Raw genomic sequence first — 27,657 nt, 5'->3', positions numbered from 1 at the left:
ACATTTATTATAATCGTGTAGCTTCTGTGGGCCAAGAGTTCGGGAGCAGCTTAGCTGGGCTGTTCTGGTTCCAAGTTTCTCCGGAGGTTACCATCTGAAGGCTTGCCTGAGGCTGGAGGCTGCCCCCCTCTGCTGCTGGCTGGGGGGCTCCACTCTTTGAAACTGTATGGCAGCTGGGAGCTTGTGGAACTTGAGGGGCCAGTCCTGAGTCTGGTTCCTGCTCAAGGGCGCCACCTGTGGGAGGGAGGAGGGGTTTGTCGGAACGTGTACCAGGCTAAAGGACTGCATTTGTCTTGTGTATTTGGTTTATTTTGCCTTTTAATGGGACATTACAGAAAGGTCTTAGGCTGGCTGGGTGGTAAGGGTGCTTGATTTGGGCCCAGGAAACTTGGCTCAGTTCCAGACGCTTAAGATCTCCATCCACTGCTCAACTTGCCGAGCCCCTCACGGACTCTGTATGGTCTCTGAGGGCTACTTTTACAGGCACTGTTCTCGTTGTCTGGGGGAGGGTTCTGGGTGACAGTCCTCTGAATGCCTCATCTGGGCCACCAGGCTGCCCAGTCTCCACCTCGATCTTGCAGCCTCTCCCCTGAAGGAGGGAAGGCTGCACCCTAAGGCACTTTGTGTCTCTAGGCAGCTCCCCCCAAAGAAGCCCATGGACCCACAGCCCAAGTGCCAGCCATGTTTCAGAGGGGAAATGGGTCAGAAGGAATTACCCCGCCCCGGTCAGTCCTTCCTGTGGGGTTGTGTCCTAAGTAGCAAACTTCACCAACCACTAACAAGCTTCTCTGGGGGTCCGGGGAGGGGCCTGCAGGGCTGGGTCGTCTCCTTCCAGAAGTGGGCTTTCCTCATGACGTGCACATCTTCATGTTCCCATATTTCAGATGAGCAGACCCGAGACAGTCCAAGTCACAAAGTCACGAGATGGGGTCCTCGTGCCCACCGTTAACTCCTCACTCTGTGACCTCTCTGTCCACAGGACAGAGAGGAGGAGGGTGCTGAGCCCAGGAAAGGGGTCCAGGACAGGCAGGCTGAGCTGCTGAGTTTGACCTCCATTCCATGATGGATGGCAGGGTGCAGCGTGGACCAAAGAGAACGTTTGTCCGAATCTTGCAGTTCTCTCTGGGGCTCAGTGGATGTGGAGGGGAGGGGGCCCCTTCCTGTCCTCTTTTTCCTTCCCCACTTTGTCCTCCCAGACCTTCTTCAAGAACTCTCACACAGGGGTCAACCTTTGTTGGTGTTGCTGGTCCTCCCCGGGGGTGTCTCTGGAAGGCCAGGTTGCAGTAGGTACCAGACTTTCTGGGCCTTTGGTTCCCAACCACCCCTCCTCTCTGATGAGGCTCAGGTCCAGCCTGTGGCCTCCTAGCCCTGTTCACCCAGCCAAGTCAAAGTCAGCCTCCCAGCCTGCAGGGGAGTGTAGAGACAAGTTCCGTTTACGTGTGTGTGGATTTGACATAGGATACCACAGGGAGGGAGGTACTGAACTCAGCATCATTGGAGCCCCTCCTGGGAGTCCCTGGGGCCCATCCTCTAGATCCAGCTGTTTGGAAGTGAAAATGCTCGTCCTATCATGATCAGTTGCCCCAGCCAGTGACAGGGACCTTGAGCCGTCCTAGCTTTGATTTACTTCCCAAGCATGACCGGCAGGTGGCCTCCCAGAGTGCCGGAATGTTCATGGGAAACTTCTTTTCATGGCCTGGCTGACTCTGGATGAGGAATTGGGTGCCCGGCGTGTGGGCAGGGGCAGGTTCTGGCAAAGTCGAGGGTCCTCCGGCTTGAGTGGGAGCATCCTCTGGGGGAGTCCAGATCCTTGCAGATTTGACCTCATTCTCCTGCACCATGGAGGCAGCCTCACAAGGCGGTTTCGATGGTGCTGGGCAGGGGGATCTTGTTTTTGTCACAGAAAGTCCCCTCCCACGGCACTTTTGGATGACAGTGAGGATGGTCTGGGCTGTGCTTTGGGGGTCCTCTGTGACCAGGAGGGGTTGTGGGGTTGTACATCGCTGACCCTGCTCTGCTCCTGCCTGTCACCCCGCCCCGCATGCCCCTGTGCTCGCTTTGGTCCCCGCTCTGTGCTCCCTGGGTGACCTAGTTCTTCTTTTCCTGTTTCAGGCATGAGCCATGAGCCCAAGTCCCCTTCACTAGGAATGCTTTCCACGGCGACCAGGACCACGGCCACCGTCAGCCCCCTCACCCCCTCACCGCTCAATGGCGCCCTGGTGCCCGGCGGCAGTCCCGCCACCAGCAGTGCCCTGTCTGTTCAGGCCGCGCCGTCCTCCAGCTTTGCCGCCGCGCTGCGCAAGCTCGCCAAACAGGCAGAGGAGCCGAGAGGTAAGAGGAGCCGCCTGCGCCGCGCACAAACAGGAGGCGGCCTGTCGGGCTCTTGCCGCTTCTCTCCCACCAGGACCTGGGACCCTCTGCTTTGCTTCTGCGCTTCTCTGACCCCTTGTCTGACCCTCCTCAGCTCCTGCAGCTGCCATCAGGGGTCCCGGTAGGGGGACATCCCGGCCAGGGTGTCCAGGATCATGGGCTGGGAACAGAGCCCTGATTGCTTTGTGGCTTTGAACAAACGTCCACCCCTTCCCCCAGGATCTTCTCAGGGCCTCAGGGGTCAGTCTGAGTCAGCTGTTGACTACCAGAGGAGCCACGTGCCTTGTGGCCCCTCAGGTTTCCAGTCTCTGCTGAACCCCAGCTGCAGCGTCCAGAACCTGTCTGCTGGGCTCCGGCTCAGTGGTGGGCATTTGCTCAGGTGGGTGGGCAGGAGGGCCTTCTAATTGGATTCCCGCCCGGGTCCTCTCTGTGGGGACATGAAGGGTGGTCACAATGGGGAGGTCTTCTACATAATGACGTGGACTAGCCCCCGAGGCCCGCCCCTGCCTGCTTACCAGTTGCTCTTTGCTGGGTGGGGAGCCACGTCTCTTATGTTCCTCACGTCCGCGTACAGGAAGCCTGGGGGCTCCTGCAAGGCTGTAAGGGACGAAAATCCCTGGGGGAGGAAAATCCGTGGGGGGAGGACACAGGCCGAGCCTCCAGCTGCTGCTTCGTGGTGTCTGGAGGCGGCTGGCGGTCTCCCCCAGGTTCGCTGGCCAGGAACAAAATGTGCTAGCAATGGCTCGGCACCCACATGAGACAGAGGGTGTCTAGGGGTGGAGTATGGGGCCCATGAACTCAGGAACTTGAGAGTGTCGTCGTTGTCATGCCTCCTGCCCCCTACCTCCCCCTGGGGTCCATGGAGCACTGTCCAGGGCACCTGGTCCTGAATGGGGTTGGCTTGGGGAAGTGGACGGATGCCCCCACGATGGTGCCTGTTGCCTCTTGGACTTCCGGTGGAGCTGGGACCGCGTCCCTAGCAGAAGCCTCCTGTCGAGGCCTGGGACCTGCACGGTGGTCTAGGAGCCTGGTGAACCAGCTCCTCAGATAGAGTGGGGGTTGGGTTGGCTTGGCTTTGTGTTATTATTGGATGATGTCAAGTTGGTTCCCACTTAGAATTTGGGGCAGATAGGAGTGGAATTGATTGGTCAGTGATTATTCTGGTGTGGCGTGGCGCTGTGGATTAATGCGCTGGACCGCAAAATTGGCTTGAACTCTAAGGTCGGTGGTCCAAACTCACCAGCTGTACCTTGGGAAACGCTATCCAGGATCACTGTGTCAATTTTGTTTATCTTAGCCATCCTCTTGTTGTTAAATGCTATCTAGTCAGCGACCCTGTATAGATAGGATTTCTGAGGAGTGGCTGGTGAGCTTGAACAGCTGACAGTGAGGTTCAAACCAACCTCGCAGTCCAGCGCATGATTCTGCAGTGCCACACCAGGGCTCCATCTCTGATGCCTGAGGACACTGAGTGTCTTTCCTTGTGTTTAGTCGTCACCTCAGTGCTGTGTCTCTGTTCAAGTCCTTTGCCCATTTTGCTCCTGGGTTAGTTAATTTTCTCTTGTCAGAGTTCATATGGATACTGATGATTGGCTTCTCATCAGAGGATTTCTGAAGATACTCTTCTAGTCAATAGCTTGTCTCTTCCCTGTTTTGGTAAAGTCTCTCTAAAATGTTCATTTTTACAAACTCCCATTTATTTGTGGAGTCTTGTTTTGTGAATTCTGTTGGAAAATCCACTGCTGAAGACTCGGGTTGGCAGCATAGCCCGTTTGCTCTTCTAAGGATTTTATGGTTTTAGTTGGCACATTTAGGTCCTTGCTCCGTTTTGAATGTCTTTGTGTCTGGTGTGGAGCCCTGTTCACCCCCACCTGCTCCTGGTGGACCTGCTGTTGTTTCATGCCGTCAGGTCAGCCCCGGATCGATGCCGCCACAGTTTTCACGGTCTGAATTTTGGTAGTAGTTTGCCCGGTCTTTCTTCCTAGCCCATCGTAGTCTGAAAGTTCAGTGGAAAGCTGCTCCGCATTACAGCAGCATGCCAGCCTCCCGTGTCACACGGCACCAGGACCGCCTCTTCAGGGCCCAAACCAAGTCATAGCAACCCTGTAAACCAGAGCAGAACTGGCCATCTTCCTCCCACAGAGCAGCTGGTGCGTTTGAACTGCCGACTTTCTGGTTAGCAGTCCAATGCTTAATCCACTATGCCAGCAGGATCTTTAACAGCATCCAGGTAATACCTAACTGCGGTTGGCAGAGGCTTCAGGGGCTGTTCGGAGCTGAACCCATTGTGGTCTGGAGGCTTCATTTCTGCCCCTGCTCCCTTCCCTGGTCTTCAATTCTCAGCTGTTAATCATGTGCCCGCGGCCTGGCGTGCTCCTCTGAGGCTGGGCAGCAGAGGTGACAGGGCTGCGTTCAGCTCCTGTCTTCTCCCATCTCTATGAGCCTCATTGAATAAGTCTGCCTGAAGGCCGCCAGTTAATTACAGCCATCACCAGGCCTTCCTGCTCGCCCCTCGGTGACCAGAGGGGTGCGGGAGCCAGGCGTGCGCCCCGCTAATTGGAGGGTTCGTTGTCGGGTATTGATTATGACTGCTCTCGCGGCTGAGTAATGGTTTCCTGCTTCTGAGGGGTTGATGGCTAATTGCTGATGGTCTCCTGAGACATAACGCATGCGGCGAAGGTCAGCCCACTGTCCACCCCTGCCTTCCCTGCACCCACCAGCACCAAGACAAGAAGCTGGTTCAGAGACGTCGCAGCTGGTGGGGAGAAGGTCCCCTGGTAAGATGGAGGGCTTGGAAAGGCTACTCCCAGCCCCTTCACCCATCTGCATCAGTCTGGAGTCAGGGTGTGGTTTCCCTGGGCAATGCTGCGCTCAGTGTTTGTGTGGGAGCAGCAGACTTGGAGTCAACTCTAGGGAGTGACAGTTAACATGAAGGTTTCTTTGGGGTGGGGAACGACTGTAAAACCTCGTGAAGGTATGAAGCCCTGCCCCGTGGAAATACTTTTTTTAAAGGGTAAGATCTTGATCCTCGTTCGTACTTCTGAAGAATTTAAAGGGAATTGATGAAAATGTAGAAACGTACATACAGGAAGCACAGAGCCTATGTGTCCAGATGAGTGAGTCTGACAGCAGGTCCCCCCACCCCTGGTGATCAGAACTTTCTGGAGTCATCAGACCAACCTGTGTCTCTGCCGTCTGGCTCCATGCTTGGCGCAGGGTCTTTGTCCTGAGACCACTGCTGGCATGGGCTTCCTTGTGCTTGTGCCAAGGGGTAACACAGCGGGATAGCACAGCGATAGTGGGCTCTGAGGCTATACCCACGTAACCTTACAACAGGGACTTTTGCTTCATTGTGTTGTTTGGGAGTGCAGAGTGGCCAGTTCACTGACTGCCTCAGGGCCAGTCCCAGCCGGACAGCTCTGCTCCCACCTCCACACCATCTGCTGACTTGCCCGAAATGCAGTGTGGAGCGCTGTCCTGTCTGTATCTCTTGCTTGGTGACCTTGTGGTGCTCTGCTCAGAGTGCTCCTCACTCGTAGGCTCTAGACCCGCCGCACACGGTGACCTCTGGTTTGGCCCACTGGGTGGTGTGGCATTGTAAGGGGCTGGCCAGGGCACGGTTCCTGATGGGTGTTAGAGGTCAGACCATGTTTCTGGGGCCGGGACAGAACTGCTAGGGTGAAGGTCTCCTCTGGGTTGGAATGTTATGGAAGGAGACTGGTAAATGAACTAGAACTTGCAGATTATGTCCAGCTACAGAGCCTCCTTCGTTCTTCATTCCTCACACTCACCGTGCTGTCTTCTCCTCCTACAGGGTCCTCACTGAGCAGCGAGTCATCCCCCGTGTCCTCTCCAGCCACCAACCACAGCTCCCCTGCCAGCACACCCAAACGTGTGCCCATGGGCCCCATCATAGTCCCCCCAGGGGGCCACAGCGTCCCCAGCACGCCCCCTGTGGTGACCATCGCCCCCACCAAGACTGTCAATGGCGTCTGGAGAAGTGAGGGTCGGCAGGTGAGCGTGGGCAGGGCAGGAGGTACCAGCCTCGGCCAGTGGTGAACCTTCGGGGCCTCAGTTTCCTTGCAAAATGAGGGGTTCTGAGACAGTGTGAGGCCCCTGGGACTCCGCCCACCCATTGGGTCCAGGAGGGGGTTCACATGGGCAAGGTCCAGCTGGGACGGGCTTGCCTGCCAGGAGCCCCCACCACCTCTACCCGCCCTGGGAGATGCACCCTCAGTGCTGACTATCCCACAGGCCTTGGCAGCCTGATGTCCTTGGTTCCAGTTTGAGGGGACATGGATCATCCCCAGAATCCTCTACCTCCCACCTCAGACCTGGTTGCCAGTGACAACTAACCCACAGCCCCCTCACCAACCTGTCCTGGGGTACAGGGAGGGGTGAATTAAAGGAGGCCTCTGGTCCAGAGCTAATGGGGCATGCCCTTCACCCCTCACCTCTTCTCTTTGACATCCAAATTACACTTGTACCCATATCCCTGGCTGCTCAGAAACAGTGAGCTTTACAGGTAGACCCCAACACTAGTAGGCAGCCTGACCACAACTGGGGGGCCAGGCCTGGGTTAGGGACTCAGCTGGATGGCTAACCTAAGGCACAGAGAGGGGTCTGGCCCGACCCGGCTGCCTCCACACAGACTTGATCCTCTTGGTTGGGGAGAAGGGGACCCTTCTGTTCAGCAACCCTGGCCAAGGGTATGGGCAAGCCCTTTGCAGGGGCTTCACATCAGAGGGGTCAGTCCGTCAGCTGGAAGCCTTGGGCTGCAGGGACCTCCCTCCTATTCCCCAGGGCATCTGGGAGCTTGCTCATCAGAAAGCTTAGTTGGACCCCAGGGGCATGGCAGGTGGTCACGGGTATATAATTCCCCAAGACCAGAGGCTGGGCTCCATGCCCTGGTGGCATCTGTCACTAATCCTACCCAGACCTTGCTACTCGGCTCCTTTTCCACCATTTGCTTCCCTCCTTGAAGGTGCCCTCTGACCTGTGGCCACTCACACAGACTGTGTAGTATCCTCCACATGAGCTAATGGGGCTGCCTCCTCTCTTGCCTTGATTGACCTATCCTGGTGACCCTAGTGACACCTGCCTTATATGCTGTTTGTCCAGGGTGGGGAAGGGGTCACCAGCCAGACTCAGACAGTGGCTGGGAGCAAGCAGACCCGCTTGTAGAGCCCAGAGCAGCACCTTTGTGGGTCAGCCAGGGTGCTGGCTGGCAGGATGCCTGGGGTCAGGCTTGGGCCCTTGACCCTGGATCCTTCACATCCTGGGCCCTAGAATCCCTGAAGAGAAAATCCTTACATCTAGACCCTTCTGGGGAACCCTGTGCCAGGCCTGAGCCCCAGACTCACCACTTCCTCCCTGTCCCTGCAGGACGCTGGCTCTCGGGGCAGCAGCAGCCGGGATCGCCTTATTGTGGAGCCCCCGCTGCCCCAGGAGAAGGCGAGTGGCCCGGCCATTCCTTCCCACCTGCTCAGCACCCCCTACCCTTTTGGGGTCCCCCCCAGCTCAGTCGTGCAGGACTCCCGCTTCCCGCCACTCAAGTAAGTGGGCCAGTGACGTTACCTAACCCCACACTCCACCAGCTGACCACCACCACCCAGCCCTGCCTCTGGACCAGGGTCCTTCCCCAGACCTGACCCCGAGGTGTGTCACTGCAAAGGGGGACAGTGAGGTCACTGTTGTGCCTGCATCCCACCCCCAGCCTGCAGCGGCCTGTGCACCATGTGGTGCCCCCCAGCACAGTGACTGAGGACTACCTAAGGAGCTTCCGGCCCTACCACACTGCCGACGACCTCCGCATGTCCTCCCTGCCCCCACTCGGCCTGGACCCCGCCACTGCCGCCGCCTACTACCACCCCAGCTACCTGGCCCCACACCCCTTCCCACACCCTGCCTTCAGGTGAGTTGGCCTCAACCTCACACCTGTACCCAGTGTGGCCCCCTCAGCCCCTGTGGTGGGAGGCGCCTCCTCACTGGGCCCGTCCTCTCTGGTGTGGGACCACTGACCACAGACCATCTGTTGGATGGGGGTTCCCTTGTCCTGTGGTGGGGCACGAGCCAGATTCTGGGTGCCTGTCAGCGTGTCACACTGTAGACTGCTGTGTTCGTCACAGGATGGACGATTCCTACTGCCTGTCTGCCCTGAGGTCCCCCTTCTACCCGCTGCCTGCACCTGGCTCCCTGCCCCCGCTGCACCCCTCGGCCATGCACCTGCACCTGTCTGGCGTCCGCTACCCACCTGAGCTTGCCCACTCATCCTTGGCCGCACTGCACTCCGACCGACTGTCCAGCCTCAGCGCAGAGAGGTGAGCCTTCGGTCATGAAGCGGGGCTTGGGGGGTTGTGTGTCCCTGCTGCTTAGAGTCCCCCTGAGACCCCCACCTCACCACCAGGCTGCAGATGGATGAGGAGCTGCGGCGGGAGCGGGAGGCTGACCGGGAGCGTGAGAAAGAACGGGAACGGGAGAAGGAACGGGAACGGGAGAAGGAGCTGGAGCGCGAGCGGGAAAGGGAGCGTGAACGGGAGCTGGAGCGTCAGCGGGAGCAGCGGGCCCGTGAGAAGGAGCTGCTGGCCGCCAAGGCGCTGGAGCCGGCCTTCCTGCCAGGGGCTGAGCTGCATGCACTACGGGGCCTTACCTCAGACGAGCGGGCCAAGCCCGCGGAGCAGCTGACCCCGACACGCACAGGTGTGCGCCCACCTCCTCCCGCGTTGGGGGGGGGGGGGGTGTTCCTCTTTTCCTCTGACCGTCCATCATACCAAACATGATATATTTGGGGGGGGGGCGCAGGGCAAATGGGCTCAGCTACGAGCAACTGTCTCACCTCTGTTGTGTCTTATACCAAGTGGAACCAAGTGTCTCTCTCCCCTCAGAGAAGCTCAAGGAGACGGGTCTGCAGGTGCCCAAGCCCGTGCCGCACCCCCTTCACCCCACGCCAGCACCGCACCCCAGTGTGCCCAGCCTCATCTCTAGCCATGGGGTCTTCCAGGCACTGCCCAGCAGCAGTGCAGCCGCAGCCCTGCTCATCCAGCGCACCAACGAGGAGGAGAAGTGGCTGGCACGTCAGCGGCGACTGCGGCAGGAGAAGGAGGACCGCCAGTCCCAGGTGTCGGAGTTCCGGCAGCAGGTGCTAGAGCAGCACCTAGACATAGGCCGCCCACCAGTGCCAGTGGAGGGGGAGCACCGGCCCGAGAATACCAGGTGAGCACCTGCGACTGACCTCCCTGTTGTAAGCACGGAGCACACCAGCACACAGGGCTCCCTGCAGAGCGTGACCACGGAGGGCTTACTGGTCCTGGTCAGCCTCTGCCTCCTGACACAGAACTTCCTTTGATTCCGATTCAAATAGCAAATGGGCTCTCTATTGCTTCCATAATAAGAAGATGGCCATTTTCCCATCTGTGGCCCCCAGCTGTTCTGACTAGGGTCGCCAGCGGGCACATTTCTGGTCTGGGGTGGAGGAATGGTGAGGGGTGCACCTCATGGAAGAAGTGCTGCCCCTGGGGCTCAGTCCCGGGTATTGGGGTGAAGCTCACTGCCCCCTCACTGTTCTCACTGACATGAACTTGAAGTGCTGACAGGCGGCAGACTGTGTACTCAGAGCTAGACAAGCACTTAGTGCTTGCTCCGTGTTCTCCTCACAAGCTTGCTTTGGCTAAAGTTTACTTAAGCAGTTTTCTGGGCAGGCTTTCCCTATTGTTCACTGTGGACCCCAAGGTTCTGTGATGCTGGCTTTCCCTGTCCCCTCAGATCCTTAATATGGTCACGTATTTGAGAACACAGTGCTCCTAGTTCCCGGGGCACTGAGGAAGCCATTAGTGCTGCGTCAGGCAGGCCTGGAACTACCGCATGGGGGGGATTGCTGGGGGTAAGGGGTGCAGGTCTGTCCTTCTGAGGTTCCTGTGAGCCCTGGGAAGCAGCACAGGTGAGCTGTAGTAAGGGCCAGACTCAAGACATTAGTGATCAGATCCTGACCTGCTTCCATGAAAAGAGTCAGCAGACTGCACACCTGAGGTGTCGCCCCACTCCTCAAGCTAGAGAAGGGGTCTCCGCAAACCTGAACCCGTGATACACTCTTCTCACTTCCAGGCCAGGATCAAACCGTCATGAGACCAGCAGCCGAGACCCCCCACAGCACTTTGGTGGGCCCCCGCCCCTCATTTCGCCCAAGCCTCAGCACCACACGGTGCCCACGGCTCTCTGGAACCCCGTTGCCCTGATGGACAGTACCCTAGAGCCCCGGCGCGCCCCGGACAGCCACCCTTTGCACAGCCACAGTGGCCCATTCGAGCCGGCCCGCCAGGCCGCAGTGCCACTGGTAAAAGTGGAACGTGTCTACTGTACCGAGAAGGCTGAGGAAGGGCCCCGCAAGCGCGAGGCCACCCCCCTGGACAAGTTCCAGCCACCAGCACGGGAGGTGGGGGGCCTTGAGCACCCCACCTTCCCTCATGGGCCCGGGCCCTTCCTTGCTGAGCTCGAGAAGTCCACTCAGACCCTCTTGAGCCAGCCGAGGGCTTCTCTGGGCCAGGCAGCTGCCTTTGGGGAACTGGGCGGGCGGCCTCCAGCACAACGAGGCCCCGACCCAGCCTACATCTACGATGAGCTGCTACAGCAACGCCGTCGCCTGGTCAGCAAGCTGGACCTGGAAGAACGTAGGCGGCGCGAGGCCCAGGAGAAAGGTCAGTGCCCTGGGGAGGGTGGCCGGGAATCAAAGCGTCTCCAAGTATATTCCTGCAGACAGACTGCCGATATGAGATGAGCGTGGGCCAGTAAGGGGCCTTAAACCTTCATTGTACAGTATGATGGGGCAGAGTGGCCAGGGAGAAGCAGGTGCAGACCCCCAGCAGACGGAAAGGCCTGACTGGGTGTGGGGTGGGGAGCAAGTCTGAGCAGGCTGTTCCTACCACCAGGGTACTACTACGACCTGGATGACTCCTATGACGAAAGTGATGAGGAGGAGGTCAGGACCCACCTGCGCTGCGTAGCAGAGCAGCCACCCCTGAAGCTGGACACTTCCTCTGAGGTCCGTGGCCCCCAGAGCTGGTGGGGAGAAGGCGGCAGCTGTTGGTGGTGGTGCTGACCTGTCCTCTCCCCCTCCAGAAGCTGGAGTTTTTGCAGCTCTTTGGCCTGACCACCCGACAGCAGAAGGAGGAGCTGCTCCTGCAGAAGAGGCGGAAGCGGCGGCGGATGCTGCGCGAGAGGAGCCCGTCACCCCCAACGGTGCAGAGCAAGGGCAGGCAGACCCCCTCCCCGCGCTTGGCGCTGTCTACCCGCTACAGCCCCGATGACATGAACAGCAGCCCCAACTTCGAGGAGAAGAAGCGCTTCCTGACCATCTTCAACCTGACACACATCAGCGCCGAGAAGAGAAAAGGTGAGACCAGGCCTGTCCCTGTTGTCTGCGACACGTCAGTCCTGCTATGTGGGAAGATAGGGGCTCCGTGCCTCTGGTGTGTTGTATGCCGGGAGCGTGGTGGGTGGCTGGTCCTGCGTCTGTATGTTGTGCTTTTTCTTTTTAAGCTGCTCTCCTCAGCCAAACCCCACAGGACAGAGTAGAATTGCCCCTAGTTCCTAGGGCTGTTACCGTTCTGGAAGCAGCATGGAACTGTGCCCCCAGGGCTCAACAGGCTGCGCTGGCACCGACTCCCACGTGTGTGCATGTGTCACTCGAGCTGGCTTCCTAAGACTTCAGTAGCTGACTTGGAGCAGCAAGTCACCTGGCATTGAACCTGGAGCTTTACAGTCAAACAGCCCAGTTCCTTCCCTGTGGGCTCTGCTCTGGGCCTCCCTGAGGTAGTGATAGGTTTGTCAGCAGTGGTCACTGGGGTGAGAGAACACGCCGGCGCAGCCATGTTTCCTGAGGCAGCCTGGGTTCGTCCTGCTTCACTCCAACTCCTCTCTCTTCAATCACAATGACTTCAGAGGTGGCCCGCGGCCCTAGTAGCCGCGTGCACAGCGACTGTGGGACGAGTCTGGTGGTGGACACTGAAGGCTCCTGACTGCAAAGCGGGTGGCGCTGGCCTTTCTCTGGGCACAGCCTCTCAGCCTCGTTAATCACGGGCTGCTTTCCTCGCAGACACTGAGAGGCTTGTTGAAATGCTCCGTGCCATGAAGCAGAAGACGCTGTCAACTGCAGGGGCAGGCGCCCTGACGCGCACACCGAGGGACAGTCCTGCCTCTCCTAGCGGTAAGACGCAAAGCCGCGTCTTCGTCCTGGACACTCTTTCTTGCGCCCTCTTGTGGACTGTGCGGGTTTCCGCAGCGTGAATGAAGACTGTCCACGGCTTCCGTCTAGGTTACTCCTCTCCTGTCTGTCCTCCACGTCTTGGGCTCGCTCACGGTACCTCCTGGAACCCTGGGTAGCTGTTTGCACACCTCTCTCCACGCCTGCGGCAGTCTGCCTCTTCACGGCTGGGTCTCCTTGTCCACTCGACTCGGAGCGTCTGCCCTCTGTGGTGGTCACAAGTCGGCAACTTGCTTTTTCCCTCAGATCCTCTTTCTTCCCGGCCCCTCCCTCAGCACCTCTCCAGGTGGCCTTGCTCCTGAGCACAACCATAGATAACGCTCGTGAACCTGTAATGAAACAGCCTGAGTCTTGGATTTATTCTGGGGTTCTCCCCAGGTCTCTGCTCTGGTGGTCCGCATCTGTGTGATCGGGACTTGGTCTGTGAGTCTGTGGCTCTTAATACTGTTCCTCGTTTTCCGTTTTAGAAGAACCAGCCGCACAGCAGGCCTCCCTGAACACAGACAAGCCCGTTGGCATCACTGTGTCCCTGACTGACATCCCAAAGGCCATGGAGCCAGCTCCTGCCTGTAGCGAGAAGGCCAGGCCCAGTGAGGCGCCTGCAGGCAGGAAGGGACTGAATCTACTGCACTGCATCCGGGGCCCTGCAGCTAAGGACGTGCCCGTACCACTGTCCCACAGCATCAATGGCAAGAGCAAGCCCTGGGAGCCCTTCCTGGCCGAGGAGTTTGCACACCAGTTCCACGAATCGGTGCTGCAGTCGACTCAGAAGGCCCTGCAGAAGCACAAAGGTAATGAATGGCAGCCCGCCCCCTCCATACACACACACTCATACACGCAAACCCTGTGCAGTTGAGTCACCGGGTCTGCTTCAGCCTGGGGGTGGGCTCTGTCTCTAACAGCGCCCAGGTGCTACCATTGCAGCCGTCTGGACCCCTAGCTCCAGAGCACTGAGCGGACGGGGCCATCTGAGTTGAGAGCCACGTGGTGTTAAGGCCACAGCTTGGGGGCACTTAGCCCACCGGGCACCCAGTGAAAGCAAAGGCACATTGTCCCCTCTGAGGTAAATCAGGCAAGGGCACCTCAAGGCCTGACAAGCATGGTTTAAAGTGTGGCTATGGCAGTGACTCCTGCAGCTCAAAACCAGAAGAGGTGCTTGGTCATTCTCTGAAGGAGCAGCAAGAGCAGCTGTAAGACCCTGTAGAAACAGGAGACGTGCTTGCAGACACGTCTCGCTGAGGAGCACACCCTACAACCTTCTCTTTTTCTCCTATTTCCTATCATCATCCTTGACCAAGGTGAGCGGGAGTTTAAAGAAGCTGTGCCTGGCCTGAACAGGGCTATTGTGCAGAGGGTCTGCCAGTCTCGGGCATGCCCCGTGGTCGGCCTTTTCACACTGGGCATCACCCAAGTTGCCACAAAACACCTGCAACAAGACAGCATTGTGACTGTCTGAAGCTTGACCTCCCCACTGGGTGTCTTGAATGTTGCTCCCTGGACACAGTAGCACACAGGCAGGCCTGCCAGGAGACCTGTGGCACTGGGCGAGAATAAGCTGGCCGGCCCTTTTCTGCCCACAGGGCACCTGGGGCTGAGCCCAACTCCCTTCTTTCCACAGGGCACACGGCCGTGCTGTCGGCTGAACAGAACCACAAGGTGGATGCCTCCGTCCACTACAACATTCCCGAGCTGCAGTCCTCCAGCAGACTCCCCCGGCCACAGCACAATGGTCAACTGGATCCCCAGCCTGGGAGGAAAGGTCCCCTCGCCTCAGAAATGGAGATGGACCAGGACTCGGAGGATGACGACGAGGAGGAGGAGGATGAAGAAGACGAGGAAGCCCCCAGACGGAAGTGGCAGGGGATCGAGGCCATCTTTGAAGCTTACCAGGAACATATAGAAGGTAAAAACGAAGAAACAGGGCGGGAGAGGCTGTCCTGGGGAACTTTGTCTGAGGGTAAGTGCAGGCACTGTCAGAAAAGACAACATCTGGCTCTCCGCAGGGCAATCCTGAGCCTGCAGGCAGAAGACTCCAGAGCTCTTCCCAGAGTGGAGCTCTTGTCAGCAACTCAGAATGCACGCCCCATGGGCCTGGTGTGAAACCATGGTACTAGGGGTCCTGGAATGGCGCCCATGTGCCGTATTGAGTGAGCAAGTGCCAACCATCTTTTCCTAGTCTGTTAGGGAAATCTTTCCCATAAGTTCCAGCAAATAGGGACTTCACGTTACATGCAGATTTGAGGGGAATCAACAATGTTAATGTCATCAGCCAATGGTTCTTGCTATAAGCTTTACTGGATTTTGAGTTAGGTACGTCAAAATTCACTTTTGGTTGTGTGGTGGTCATCATCATGTGAAAGCTGGTTGCGTTTTTTTGACTTGTTACTTGTGCACCACAGAATGGACCCCCGCTGGGCCTGCACCGTCCTCAGTTGTTGATGAGCCCATTGCTCCGGCCACTGTGCCCCTCCATCCTGTTGGTGGTCTTTTCTCTTTGTCGTTGACTCTTCAACTTTACCAAGTATAAAAACATAGCCGTTTTTTCCTAAAAGGAATGCTTTTTCTTGTGTTGCTCTTTAATTTTAATGGTTTGTGTACGCGTTCCTTGTTCCTATAGCTAATCCTAACCAAACCACCTGTAAATACAGACTTTAGTTCTTTCATGTGTCACGCTGTGTTGCAGAGGTTCTTGTCTTGTTTGTGAAACGAGCACAGAGAGGTGACAGAATCTATTCATTTTTTACTGCTGTTCTTCTGAGATGTGACTTGGCTATTTCAACAGGTATGGTGTTGTGTAGGATATGTACTGGACCACAAGGTCGACGGTTCAAACTCACCAGCTGCTCCTGGGAAACACTGTACATGATCGCTGCAGGTCAGACCTGACCAACAGCGGCCTTGTGTTCCAGTCTGTGGCTGAGGCCTGGCTGCTTTCTGAATGCTTTCCGACCCTGGTGTTCCTCTTCTAGCTCTTGTTTCCATTGGCTGATTTTCTTAAGATTACCAGGCCTTTCTTCAGTCTGCCTTAGTCTGAAAGTCCTTCTGAAACCTGTCCACCATGGGTGATGACCCTGCTGGGATCTGAAACACACAGTCCATGGAGAGATGGGGGGGCTTCAGTAGTGCTGGCTTCACATGGTCCAGTACCTGTTGTTCCAGGGATTTTGCTGTCTTAGTTACACTCTGTTTTATCTCCATGACTATCTGTGCCTTTACCCATTTTTCTTGGTGGGGCTTATGGTTGTATTGAACTCTTTCCGTGTGTTGCGTGTTCAAAGTCTCACTCTGGCCTTGATCCAGTAACTTTGTTTCTAACCTTCCTTTTTTAACAAGTGTATGGACCAGACCTTGACCCTGGGCGGCTTCCTGTAGTGCACAGGTGGTGGGAACGGCAGGACAGCCGCCAAGCGCTGAAGCCCGGGTACTGTGTCTTTTCAGAGCAAACGTTGGAGCGCCAGGTGCTGCAGACTCAGTGCCGGCGGCTGGAGGCTCAGCACTACAGCCTCAGCCTCACAGCCGAGCAGCTCTCCCACAGCATGGTGGTGAGTCCCTGCAGACCAGACCCCCTTTCCACTCCTCCAGTGGTGTGCTGAGGCAGGTGGGAGGGGAGGGTCTTCAGGGCTGAAACCCCAGTGCCGAGGCCCAAGGGATCTAGGAGACAACGGGTTATGAGACCCAGCAGGTTATGAGAGGGTGTTGGGGGGATGGCAGCTCACATTTCCTCTGGTTCTGACTCCGTGTCTCTCTGTAGGAGCTGAGGAGCCAGAAACAGAAGATGGTTTCGGAGCGGGAGCGCCTCCAGGCAGAACTGGACCACTTACGGAAGTGCCTTGCCTTGCCTGCGCTGCACTGGCCCAGGGGCTACTTTAAGGGATACCCTAGGTGACGGTTCCCTTGCACTCGGCTGAACCTATAGTATAGAAATCATATCTATTTTATTACCTTGAATATTTAATATTTTTCACTGGGAGGTTTGAAGCTTAATGAGAATGTGCCATGCATGAAGCAAGATTCCAGACTCGAGCAAGGAGAGCTCACCTGCCTTCCACACCCCTGAGTCACCTCAGCAGCACGCAGCCAGTGTCGTTTCTGTTCGTTCTTCCCCACATCGTTTTCCATCTGAAAGTGAAGGCCCCATTACCAACACTAAACCCTTCCTACTTGCCAGCCCCCGGGTGTGTGTGAGTGGTCCACACGACAGCTCCTTGTGTCTCCGGCCTGCTCAGCCTGAAGAACCGGGTTTGCTCCAGCTAAAAAGGAAGGGTGGGTGCCTTGTAAGGGCTTATTGGTTTCAGTTCCTTTTCTGCAAGATTTTCTTGAGAGCACCAGATCTTGGAGCACACACACGGACAGGACTTCCAGACTCACCCAAAGACTGCTCATTGGAACAGCCTCGGCCCTGAAGTGCTGGGAAGCGACTCTAGGCAGAAGGTACCTTTTTGTTACTGGGGGGGGGGGTGTGGGGATGTACAGAGCTCTGTGTATACGAATACCACACCCACCAATGGTTGCTGCCCGAGGTGGGGTTTTCATACAAAAGTCAAAGGTGCTTCAGCCTTGTACTGTGTATATATTAAAACAAAGTTTTGTATGTTTTTATTACTTTAATTATTGTTATAAAAAGCCTGCCATTTTAATATGTGGTTTGGGGGATTTCTGTTTGTCTGTTTTCCTTCTGTTTGGGGCTTTTTGTTATTTTTATTTTTGTTTTTCTGGGTAAAAGGGAAGAAAAAGAAGGGGGGGGGAAATCCAGCCACCTTGCTTTTGGTGTCAGGACATTGGAGTGTTTGTAGAGCTTTATCCTCACTTGTACTTTGACTCGCACCAGGTGATGTGGAAAAGCCATGGTTACTCCCCCCCTTTCCCCTGGTGGCGGGAACAGGCTGGGCCCGGTGTGCTCACTCACGCCCAATGCGGGGCTCTCGTCACGCCTTAGAGCTGAGCAGTCAGTATCGGGAAGGTAGGGTCTGATGTAGAGGCACCACTTTTTTAAGAGCCTCACGTGGGGTGAGCGTTTCTGAGCTCACCCTCCACTCCTCTTGAACTTAGGGTGACAGGCCCAGGAGCAGCAATGGTGGGTCAGGTGAGGGTACTCACGGCGCTCTGTGGCGTGGCCCTCGGCCTAGACCTCTGCTGTGCAGAACAGCTTGCTGGCAGATGGCATTCTGTTGCTTTATCTGTTCCCACAGTTTGCTTTGTCTGTCTGCCAAGAATCTTCCAGTTATTAGCAAACTCAGACAAAAAGTGCCGCCAGTATTGTCAGCAGTCGGCCAGCACCCTCCTCCTTCCCACCGCTCCGACTTAAGAGCATTAAGGCTGTGCAGGGTCATCTCTCCTGCAAGAGACACTGAGGGGGGCGTGCACCCCAAGTGGGGACAACCCCTGTGGCAAAACACCCGAGTTCCTTGTCTAAAATCGGCTTGCTGCTTACATCTTTGCACGTCACTCAGCCCCCCACCTGCACCCCAGAACGAGTCTTGGCTGCTCTGGAATAAAGGGGGAATGTACATCTAATGACTTCAGAGTATAGCCGAGCCACCCAAGGGAGCTCATGGGAACAAAGGTAGGGGTTCCCCATTCCGAAAAGGGGCACCTGTGCCACTGGACAATATCCCTCCACCTCGGTGGGGCGCTCCTCTAGAGATAGCGACAATCACAACAGAAATGCAGCCCAGGAAGGTGGCCAAAGGCAAGATCGTGGGCATCAACACTACACCCACAGTCCTTTCAGTGCTTCCGGGCAGGTGATGCTAGAGAGTGAGGACACAAGCAAGCATGTGCTTTCTGAATCCAGAGTTCAGTTGCATTTGCTCTGAGACTGATCCCAGGGTCTCGGTATTTTTGCATGAGGACCTGTTTGAGGAGTCTTCCTAGATTACCAACCAGCAGCCACTTGTCCTAAACCCTGAGTGATACCAGCTAATGCTGAGTGAGTCACAAGGTTCCACGATGAACCTAGTAGAAACAAAGCAGAGCTGTCCCCAACACTCGGTGCTACACAAGCTGACTGACCCTTGGAAAGCAAGCTGTGTGTGTATGACCCCATCATGTCTCAGACAAAGTGCCCATGACCAACACTCTACCCTTAAAGGAAATATAGCACACTTCAAACTGGCAGTTAGCATTCTCGTATAGTCGATATTAAGGAATTCCTGAGAGTATTAAAGGGAGCCCACTTCTCTGCTAGCGGTGTAGAACTGTTTCCCTCCAGATGCTCACCATGCAGCCAATCTCAGATAGGGGCTCAGATGGGGGGGGGGGGGGTAAGGCAGAGTCCCTGGGAGCCCTCACGAGATGAGACCATCACTGGGACAACTCCCTGTCTCTGTGCCCTGTGCTTACCTGCTAGACCAGTAAACCAGTACCTGGGAGGGAGGAGCACCATGCCTCAGCCACACAGGGGCAGTCTAGATGCTGTGAAATTAAACCTGTTCTAAGTGTACTTGTTTGAAATTCATTGTATTGTAATATTTGTTGAATGTAGTAATTAGGTATTTATGAATATATTGCTGTAATTTCTGACAACATCCAAAAAAAAATAAAATCTTCCTAAATCATATGAAAAAAAGAGGAAAATGTTTTTATCACAGTAATGTTGAGTGAGGGGCCAGAGTGGCTCAGAATAGGCGGCCGACCAGACTGAGGATGGGACCGAGCCCCAGATTCCATCTTAAGGATCCTAAGTCCCTGGAAGATGGGTAAGCAGTCACCTGAAAATAGGTTTCCCTTGCCAACCAGAGTCTTCTCTGGGCACGACTCCACGGACAGCCTCTCCCCCATCTCACGGGTGTTAAGTGCTGTCTAGTCAGTTCTAACTCACAGAAACCCTGTATGGGGTTTCCAAGGAACAGCTGGTGAGTTTGAACTGCCAGCCTTGCGGTTCAAACTGACTTTTCAGTCCAGTGCTCATCCTACAGCACCACACCAGGACTCCGACCAGTTCATATATACTGATTCTAGCTGGAACCATTAAGAAAGAGCCCACATTTACGCCATTGCCACCTATCCACAGCAAGCGCAATCCTATCAACACTTCTCCCTCTGTAGAAGGAGCCCCAAAGGCCCACCTGTGTGGTTTGTCGGCATGGGGACTTGCTAGTTAGCAACACGGGACAGGAAGCCCACTTACACAGGTTTAAGTCAATGCCCTTTTTATTGGAGGCCGGGCCTTGACTTCTCAAACACAGTACCCTAGCTCCCCCAGCTGCCAGCTCTCTCGGAGCAACCTAGGCCACTTGCCACATCTAGGGTGTATCTTTCAAAAGCCAGTGTGTGTCCATTTTGTGCAAAGAAAGGAGAGCTGGCTTCTAGAGACAGATGTGGAACTGAAGAATGCTCCAAGGAGCGAAGTTTGGAGGGCTTCTGATTGGTGTCGCAAGGCCACTGCATGACATGTGTTTTATACAGTCAGAACTACTTTTCTCATAGTTTCTGGAAGCACTGGATGGCCCCTGCCACTGTGCCTGTACTAACCGGCTCACGTTCTAGAAGTCCTGGGACTGGGTGCCGCTTTCCAAGGGCTGGAGGCTGGTTCGGAGCTTGTACATGCGGTCAAGCGACCGGGTGAGGAACGCCCCACTCGTGCTGATCTCCATCAAAGTCAGGTTGTCCAGCTGGAAAATGAGAGCAGAACTGCTGAGTTTGAGGAAAAGGTACTAATTAGAAATGAAATCATTGTAAATAGTACAGCCACCCTGAGAAGGTTGGCCTGTTTCTTCTACAGTTAAACATTATCTGAAACAAAAGCCAAAGCCTGCTGTGTACCCTGGCGTGCGCCTCCTGCTGCCTCACAAAGCTATCGGCAGAGACCCGGAGCTTTGCTAGGCGAGTGTCCCACGTATCCTTGATCAGGGTGCGGATCTCGTCTGCTTTAGGGATGTTATCTGAGGCACTAAAAAGGAAGCAAAAGGTGAAGGAGACAAGTCACACTCGGTAAAGCAGAGCTGCAGTCAGAAGTGCTGAAGAAATGCTATTTTTCTGGTGAAAAACTCAAAAGTGTCCTGCTTTATTCTCAACATGTAAGGATTTCTAGCAGCTGGGTCTGCTGTTACACTCAAGAGCCCACTGCAGGCTGCTGTACAAGGACTCAGGTCTACCTGAGACCACCTGCCTGAGAACAAGCTTCCTGCTTTACACTCCTGGCTCAGAACAACTGAGCCACCTTGCTGTGTAATGTCCCCCAAGAAAGGAGTGGGTGTCAGGGGCTGGTTCATTATCTACAGGGGCTCACAGCTCCATGCTGCACCAGCTTTCTCCTCACAGGTGCCCAAAGGACAGCTCAAAGTGCCAGTGAGCTCCACCCAAGCACACCTCACAGCAAAACTGAGTACAAGAGGGGCCTTCTGGGCCACCTGTGATCAGATTCCCTCAAACACTGTCCAACACACTGGGCACCCCAGGAGGAGCTAACTCAGTCCCCACACAGTAGGCAGGTCCTGCACAGCAGGCTAAAGAACACAGGAGCCCAGACCCTTGTCACAGCAGAACAAAGGTGGGATTAGAGCACTCAGTCAGACGCATCACAAAGCAAGGTTTGTGCTGGAAGCTGATGCTCTGTACTGAACTGGAAACGAGAACAGAGCAGGCTAGTCTGCTGCTCAAGCCAAACTGTCCAGCTCGTCCCCGTGGCCTCCGCAGCCCTACCCGCACGACATGCTTCAACCATCACTGACAGGCAAGAGGGTCTTTGGCTTCCACAGACCCCCTCACCTTCACACAGCCTGCCCCTGCCATGCTGCCATGCTCACTGCCCTTCCCCTTCACACAGAGTCCCTAAGGATCATGGGTGCTTCTCAAGCCCCGTGACTCACTCTGAACAGCACTGAATCGTGGACTGCTCCGCTTGACCCCACAACTCGTGCCCACATGAAAGGTCTCCACCAGGCCCTGGAGCATGTGGTGCAGGTTGGGGTCCTAGCTTTTGGAGTAGGTCACCAACTCCAGGACAAAATGCACGCTTGGTATCCAAATTCCCAGTCCTGTCTGACCTAAACACTCTGTAGGCCCTCAGGGAGCAGCTGCTCCAGGAGCTCCCCAGCCCCAGGCCTGCCCCTCAACTGAGTTCTCCCGACACCAGGTGCAGAGTGGCATGCACAGGGTGGGAAGTGGACATGGGCTGCTGGGGCCCCTCTAAGTGGAGGCAGATAGACAAGTGAAGGGGCTCCCCAGAGCACTATCCACAAGCGGGCTTTCCCAGTGCCTACAGCTCAGCGGCCAATGTAAGAGGCAGAGCCACAGAAGACAAGGGGACAGCATAGAAGTACAAGAGACTACTACTTTAGGTGGGGACAGTGGCCAAGCCTTGCTATCAGGTGCCAGTAGGGAGTATGGGAAGAGCCTGTAGACCTGTAAGGGGGTGTGGGGGAGTCCCGTGCTGGAAGGCACTTACTGATTCAACAAGAGTTTGGTGAGCTCCATGTAGTACGGGCTAGGCATGGGGGTAAAAGTTTCTTCCTTCCGTTCCTGGTCCCTCAGCTCCTCCAACTTCTCTGAAATTTACAAGTAAGTACACATTACCATCCCTACAACCAATCACCACCTACATCTTCCCAAGTACCCAGTATTAACCACTGAATCAACTAACACACACTTGTCCATGCAGAATAACCCTGTGGAATAGCACTGGTGTTAACTGGAGGTTCTAAGTCTCCTGCACTGAGCATCTCGCTCAGACAAGAACTGCAACAAAAATAAAAGGCTCTGGTAGCGTAGTGGTTACGAATCGGGCTGCGAACCTTAAGGTCAGTGGTTCGAAACTACCAGCTGCTCCGCGGGAGAAAGATCAGGCTTTCTACTCCCGTAAAGATTTACACCCTCGGAAACCCTGTACAGGGTCGCTATGGGTCGGAACCGACTCAACGGCACATAACAACAACAACAACCATTACCAAGTGCTCCAACAGGGGTCACGTTACAAGTTCATGGATAGGGTGGAAGAAAATGTAGAATAAAACTCAAAATAAAAAGAGCAGGCTTAGAAAACTGCTGGCAAGATGGCGGACTAGGCGGATGCACTACACGGACCCTCTACAACAGATGATGTGAAGTGCCGTCAAGTCGGTTCTGACCCATAGCGACCCTGTATAGGTTTTCCAAGGAGCAGCTGGTGAGCTTGAACCACCGGCTTTGCAGTTCAAACGTCTTTGCAGTCTGGCACATTAATCCACAGCGCCACACCAGGACTCCAGAGATAGAAGAAACCAAACCAAACAGACACAGAGAAAAATCCTGGAACCTTAAACTTCAGAAGAAATGTTAAGAGACATGGATTGAGTGCTTCTGGGAGGAGGAGCTGAGCAGATATGGGAGGAGAGGGAGACTGGTGAGCATCAGCCAGGCACAGTGCTACCATCTTGGAATTTTGTGAGCAGCTTTGGTGACAGAGGTGGCCTGGCAGAGCAGTTCACACAGGCAATGGAAGAGGTTTGTTTCCTTCTTTCTCCCCACATTCCCATGGTGACCAGAGGTATGACCAGTTCCCACCCCCACAGACCCTGTTATCCATGAGTTTAAAGCCACGTGGTTGGGAGCCATGCCAGTGTGAGCTAGGGGCCAGCTTCACCACTTTGGTGTCTGGATTCAGGATAGGTGGACTTCAAACCTACAGAACCCAAAGAATGACCATTCTACAAGTCACCCTGCCCCCAGCTGCCTTGTGGTCCTAACAGTGAAACCAGCTCCATTAAGGGACTCCACAAACTAGTCGAAGAGTGAGTGCCCTGAACAAAGTGAGTGCCACAGCCCCTGCCCTCCTGCACCCTAACCCACTCATGAGCCCCTAGGCTGGTGGAAGGCGCCCCCCCAAAGTTTACTCCCCAGGTTGATCAACTGCACTGGGTCTTTTTGTTCTTGTCCTTTCATTTCAGTTAACACAAGCCAAACTCACCCTAAACTGAGGTGCACAAACGGAGAACAGTGCACACACTTCCAGTCTCTAACTCCAGCCACAGGAAGAGAGTTACAATCAACAATACAAATACAACAACACTGCAATGTCCTGGAGACAACAGCCAATTTTAGCTCACACAAAGAAACAAGACAATGACTCAAACAAATGACCAAGATGCAGAGCCATAAAACATCTCTAAGGAAGCAGCTGATGGAACTAACAGAAAAACAATTCAGAAAAATGATATTTAGGGTACCTTCAAAGGATTAGAAAAAAAGATCAAGGAAAGCAAGAACATAAAAAAAAAAAATTAAGAATTCAGGAAAACACTACAAGAACCAACAAAATAAATGCAACTCTTGAAACAAACCCTACAATTAGAAATTGTGAAGATTAAAAGTTTAGAAACGGACAATACATTGAAAGGGCAAAGGAGCAGATGAGAAGCAAAGGAAGCTTGAATTAGAGAATTTCTCAATATTGGTATGCTAGAAGAACAATCAGAAAAAATCATTTAAAAAGCCAAAGAAAGCCTAGGAGTTCTGTGGGAGACCATTAAGACAAATTGCTTAGGAGTGATTGGAGTTCCATCCATAAAAGGAAGAGACAATAGCACAGAGAAAATCAGCAGCTGTTAGAAGAAAACTTCCCTAACATTATAAAAGATGAGAAGATGAACAAATGTAAAACTGATGATCTGCCCTGTAAATTTTCAGTCAATCCACACAATAAAACCTTTAAAAAAAAAAAAAGATGAACAAACCCCAAACAGGAAAGATCCCAAAAGATTATCACCACGACATATCAGAATCAAACTTTCCATAACCAAAGACAAGACAAGAATCCTGAGAACAGCTTCAGAAAAACATAAAGTTGCCTAGAAAGAACCTGTGAGACTCGACTCTGATTTCTCAGCAGAAACCATGAGATGAGATAACACACACAACTCTGAAAGGAAAAACTTGTCAACCATACCCTAGCAAAGCTGCCCCTCAGATATGATTCTGAAAGGAGCTTATTTCCAGCTAAAAAAAAAAAAGGAACTTGTAATAACCGGACCAACTTTACAAAAAATACTAAAGAATGGTCTTTGGACTCAGAACCAACAACCTGAGATTAACACACATGACACCACCACCCAGAACTCAATCCCGATACAGAAGTATTTAAAATAAAACAAACTTACCAGACTGAAAACAGGGGAAAATATCAATTTATAATGAACTCATCTACAAAGCAAAAAGAGGAAATAGTATAGGTACAGAAATTCCAAATGGCAAAGAAGTGTGAGTAGGTTTCAGGATAAATAGACTGTTTTAAATAGGGGGAAATAACTGAAAATCACAGGTTATCCTCAAAATTAATACACCTTCATATCAAAATTCGAAAAAGGAAAATGAGATTTTGTACACACAGTAACATAACAAATGAGAAGGAAACACACAAACAAAATGAACTTAAGAATATCATGTGGAACAAAGAAAGCAGAAGCACCACACAACATACAGCAAAGTGACTGCAATCAATTCACACCTATTGATAATGACAGTGAATGTATATGGACAGGATGCACCAGTCAAGAGACGGAATAGAATGGGTAAGAAAACAGGATCCTTCAATATGTTATCTACAAGCGACACGTATTATACAAAAAGACTGAAAATCAAAGGGTGGAAAAAATATCAAGTTAATAGTAATCAAAAATAAATAGGAGTGGCAATTTTAATGGCTGATAAAATAGACTCTAAGGCAAACCCAGCATAACCATAATGAATATGCCCCAATGAAAAGTCCTCAAAATACAGAAATCAAACTTTAATAAAACTGCAGAAAGAGACTACTATAAAATAAACAATCACAAGGTTGGTTTGAATCAAAAGGTCAGCATTTCAAACTCACCAGCTGCTCGTCAATAACCTTAATACAGGGTCACTATGAGTCTGATCAACTAACTCAACAGCACTTAACAATTGAAGATTATAACACCCCACTTTTGATGAAAGACAGAACTAGAAAGAAAATCAGCAACGACAACTAAGCATATCCAGAACAGACCATTATGTTAGGCCACAAAGCAAACCTCAGTAAATTTTAAAACATCAAAATAGTACAAGCATCTTCTTGTTGTTGTTAAATGCCCTTGAGTCAATTCCGACCCACAGCAATCCTGTATAGGGTTTCCAAGGAGCGGATGGTAAGCTTGAACCACCAACCTTGCAGTTCAAACGGCTTTGCAGTCTGGCGCACTAGCCCATTGCGCCACACCAGGGCTCCAAGCATCTTCTTAGATACCAACAAAAGAAGATCAAGAGACAAAATCAAAATGTGGAAATTAGTAACACTCTACTTAAAAAGGTTCTGGGTAATAGGACAAATAAAAAGTAAAATAAGAAAATTCCTTGACTCAAACAAGAATGAAAACACAACATAGCAAAACCTTTTTAACAGCAATAAAGAGTCACATCCTTAATTTTTAAGAATCAGAATCAACACCTTAGCCCAACATCTCCAACAATTAGTAAAAGAGCAGCAAACTAAGCCTTGCTACCACCACAACGAAAGAAATAGTGAAGGGAAGAGCCGAAATAAATGAAATAGAAAACAAAACAATAGAAAGTATCAGGAAGATAAGTGTTGGTTCTTTAAAAGGATTAATAAAATTGGCAAGCCTAACAAAAGAGAAGATAGAAATAACACAGATAAGATATTGTATGGGTGATATCACAACACAACAAAAATGAAAAGGGTTAACAGAATACTAAAACTGTACTCCAACAAATTTGAAAATCTAGATGAACAAAAAATTCTACAAACACACGACCTAACACAGAATGAAGTGGAAAACTTAGACATTTATATCAAACGAGAGTTCTGATGTGGCATTGTAGGACAAAAGCTGAACCCAAGTCGGCAGTTCAAACTCAAGTCATTCCTTGGAAATCCTATACAGGATCGTTAGGAGTCTGAGTCGACTCAGCGGCGTCTAAAAGCGACAGCATAACAAAAGAAGAAGGTAACCAAGTCATTAAAAAACTCCCAAATTCTAACAAACATTCAAAGAACTGACACCATTTCTACTCAAACTATTCCAGAATATAGAAAAAGGATGGAAAACTCCCAAATTCATTTTATGATGCAAGCATAACTCTGATACCAAACCAGGCAGCGATACCACTAAAAAAGATCATGCAGATAGATACAAAAATTCTCAACAAAATCCTAGTTGATTAAGTCCAACAATATATGAAAAAAATAATATCATGATCAAGTGGGATTCATACCAGTATGCAGGGATGGTTCAGTATTAGAAAAACAATGTAATCTACCACAAAATAAAAATCACATGATTGTATCAGTTGCTGCAGAAAAGGCATTTGACAAAATCAGACACTGGTTCCTTATGAAAACACTCAACAAAATAGAAGGGAAATTCCTCAACGTAATTAAGGGCATATATAAAAAATCAGGAGTCCTACTGTGAGATAAGCACTGGACTGCTAACTTAGCAAGCTTGGTGATTCAAATCCACCACCAGTTGCTCTTCAGAACCCCTCAACAGGGTTGTTGTGAGTTGGCGCACACTCAACAGCACTAACAGCAACGACAGTAAGAAACCAACAGCCAAGCCACTCCCCTTACCAACAGGAACTAGACTAAGGGTGTCCATTATCACCATTCCTATTCAATATTGTGTTTCAAGTCTTAGCCAGAGCTATAAGGCAAGAAAGGGAAATGGAAGGCATCCAAATTGGCATAGAATAAGTAAAACTCTCTGCACTTGATATGATCCTATACTTAGAAATTCCAAAGGCTCAGAAAGAAAATTATTGGAACTCATTGATAGATTTGGCAAATGGCAAGTCAGTTGGATTCCTTTATACTAATAGATAGAGCTCTGAAAAAGAAATAAGGAAAAAAATACCATTAAAATAGTCACTTAAAAGATGAACTACTTGGAGAGAACAAACAAGATGGCGGATCGGGTGGACTTATAGCAGAGAGCTCCGCCAACAACAACACAGAATACCCAACCAAGCAGGCTCCGGGGTTGGTCCCAGAACTCTGAACCACATATAAAGGAATACTTAGAAGGTTGGAAGGCTCACAGCTGGGGGAATTTGTGGCAGAAGCAAGAAATCTATTG

General features: G+C 52.7%; 2 protein-coding genes across 2 annotated transcripts in view; one reads left to right on the top strand and one right to left on the bottom strand.

Annotated features, from left to right (window-relative positions):
- The first annotated feature begins 2,114 nt into the window (after nucleotides 1–2,114).
- GSE1 (Gse1 coiled-coil protein) lies at nucleotides 2,115–16,511 on the top strand. The gene is made up of 15 exons (XM_006860126.1): nucleotides 2,115–2,331; nucleotides 6,185–6,384; nucleotides 7,756–7,925; nucleotides 8,087–8,284; nucleotides 8,499–8,690; nucleotides 8,777–9,069; nucleotides 9,255–9,582; nucleotides 10,471–11,060; nucleotides 11,292–11,404; nucleotides 11,482–11,755; nucleotides 12,458–12,568; nucleotides 13,093–13,416; nucleotides 14,244–14,528; nucleotides 16,064–16,167; nucleotides 16,377–16,511. Exons 1-15 carry the CDS (start codon nucleotides 2,115–2,117, stop codon nucleotides 16,509–16,511), a joined length of 3,534 nt encoding a protein of 1,177 aa, XP_006860188.1.
- A 3,598-nt stretch (nucleotides 16,512–20,109) lies between these two features.
- The window catches only part of GINS2 (GINS complex subunit 2 (Psf2 homolog)), a 28,611-nt gene continuing 21,063 nt past the window's right edge, over nucleotides 20,110–27,657 (bottom strand). The window contains exons 3-5 of the mRNA XM_006860125.1: nucleotides 22,014–22,113; nucleotides 20,390–20,516; nucleotides 20,110–20,238 (exon numbers count right to left, since the gene is read on the bottom strand). Of these exons, the coding sequence (XP_006860187.1) occupies nucleotides 20,110–20,238; nucleotides 20,390–20,516; nucleotides 22,014–22,113 (356 nt within the window). The remainder of the gene's footprint in view (nucleotides 20,239–20,389; nucleotides 20,517–22,013; nucleotides 22,114–27,657) is intronic.

Source organism: Chrysochloris asiatica, unplaced genomic scaffold, assembly GCF_000296735.1.
Source record: "Chrysochloris asiatica unplaced genomic scaffold, ChrAsi1.0 scaffold00037, whole genome shotgun sequence".
NCBI lineage: Eukaryota > Metazoa > Chordata > Mammalia > Afrosoricida > Chrysochloridae > Chrysochloris > Chrysochloris asiatica.
This window is presented reverse-complemented; position numbering and strand designations above follow the sequence as displayed.

What these genes read in the sequence shown, in the direction of transcription:
- GSE1 (XM_006860126.1), top strand. Translation starts at nt 2,115, where the DNA reads ATGAGCCATGAGCCCAAGTCCCCTTCACTAGGAATGCTTTCCACGGCG. An exon ending in ACAGGCAGAGGAGCCGAGAG is followed by an intron (nt 2,332 to 6,184) that starts GTAAGAGGAGCC and finishes CTCCTCCTACAG; the next exon opens with GGTCCTCACTGAGCAGCGAG. An exon ending in CAGTCCTGCCTCTCCTAGCG is followed by an intron (nt 12,569 to 13,092) that starts GTAAGACGCAAA and finishes TTTCCGTTTTAG; the next exon opens with AAGAACCAGCCGCACAGCAG.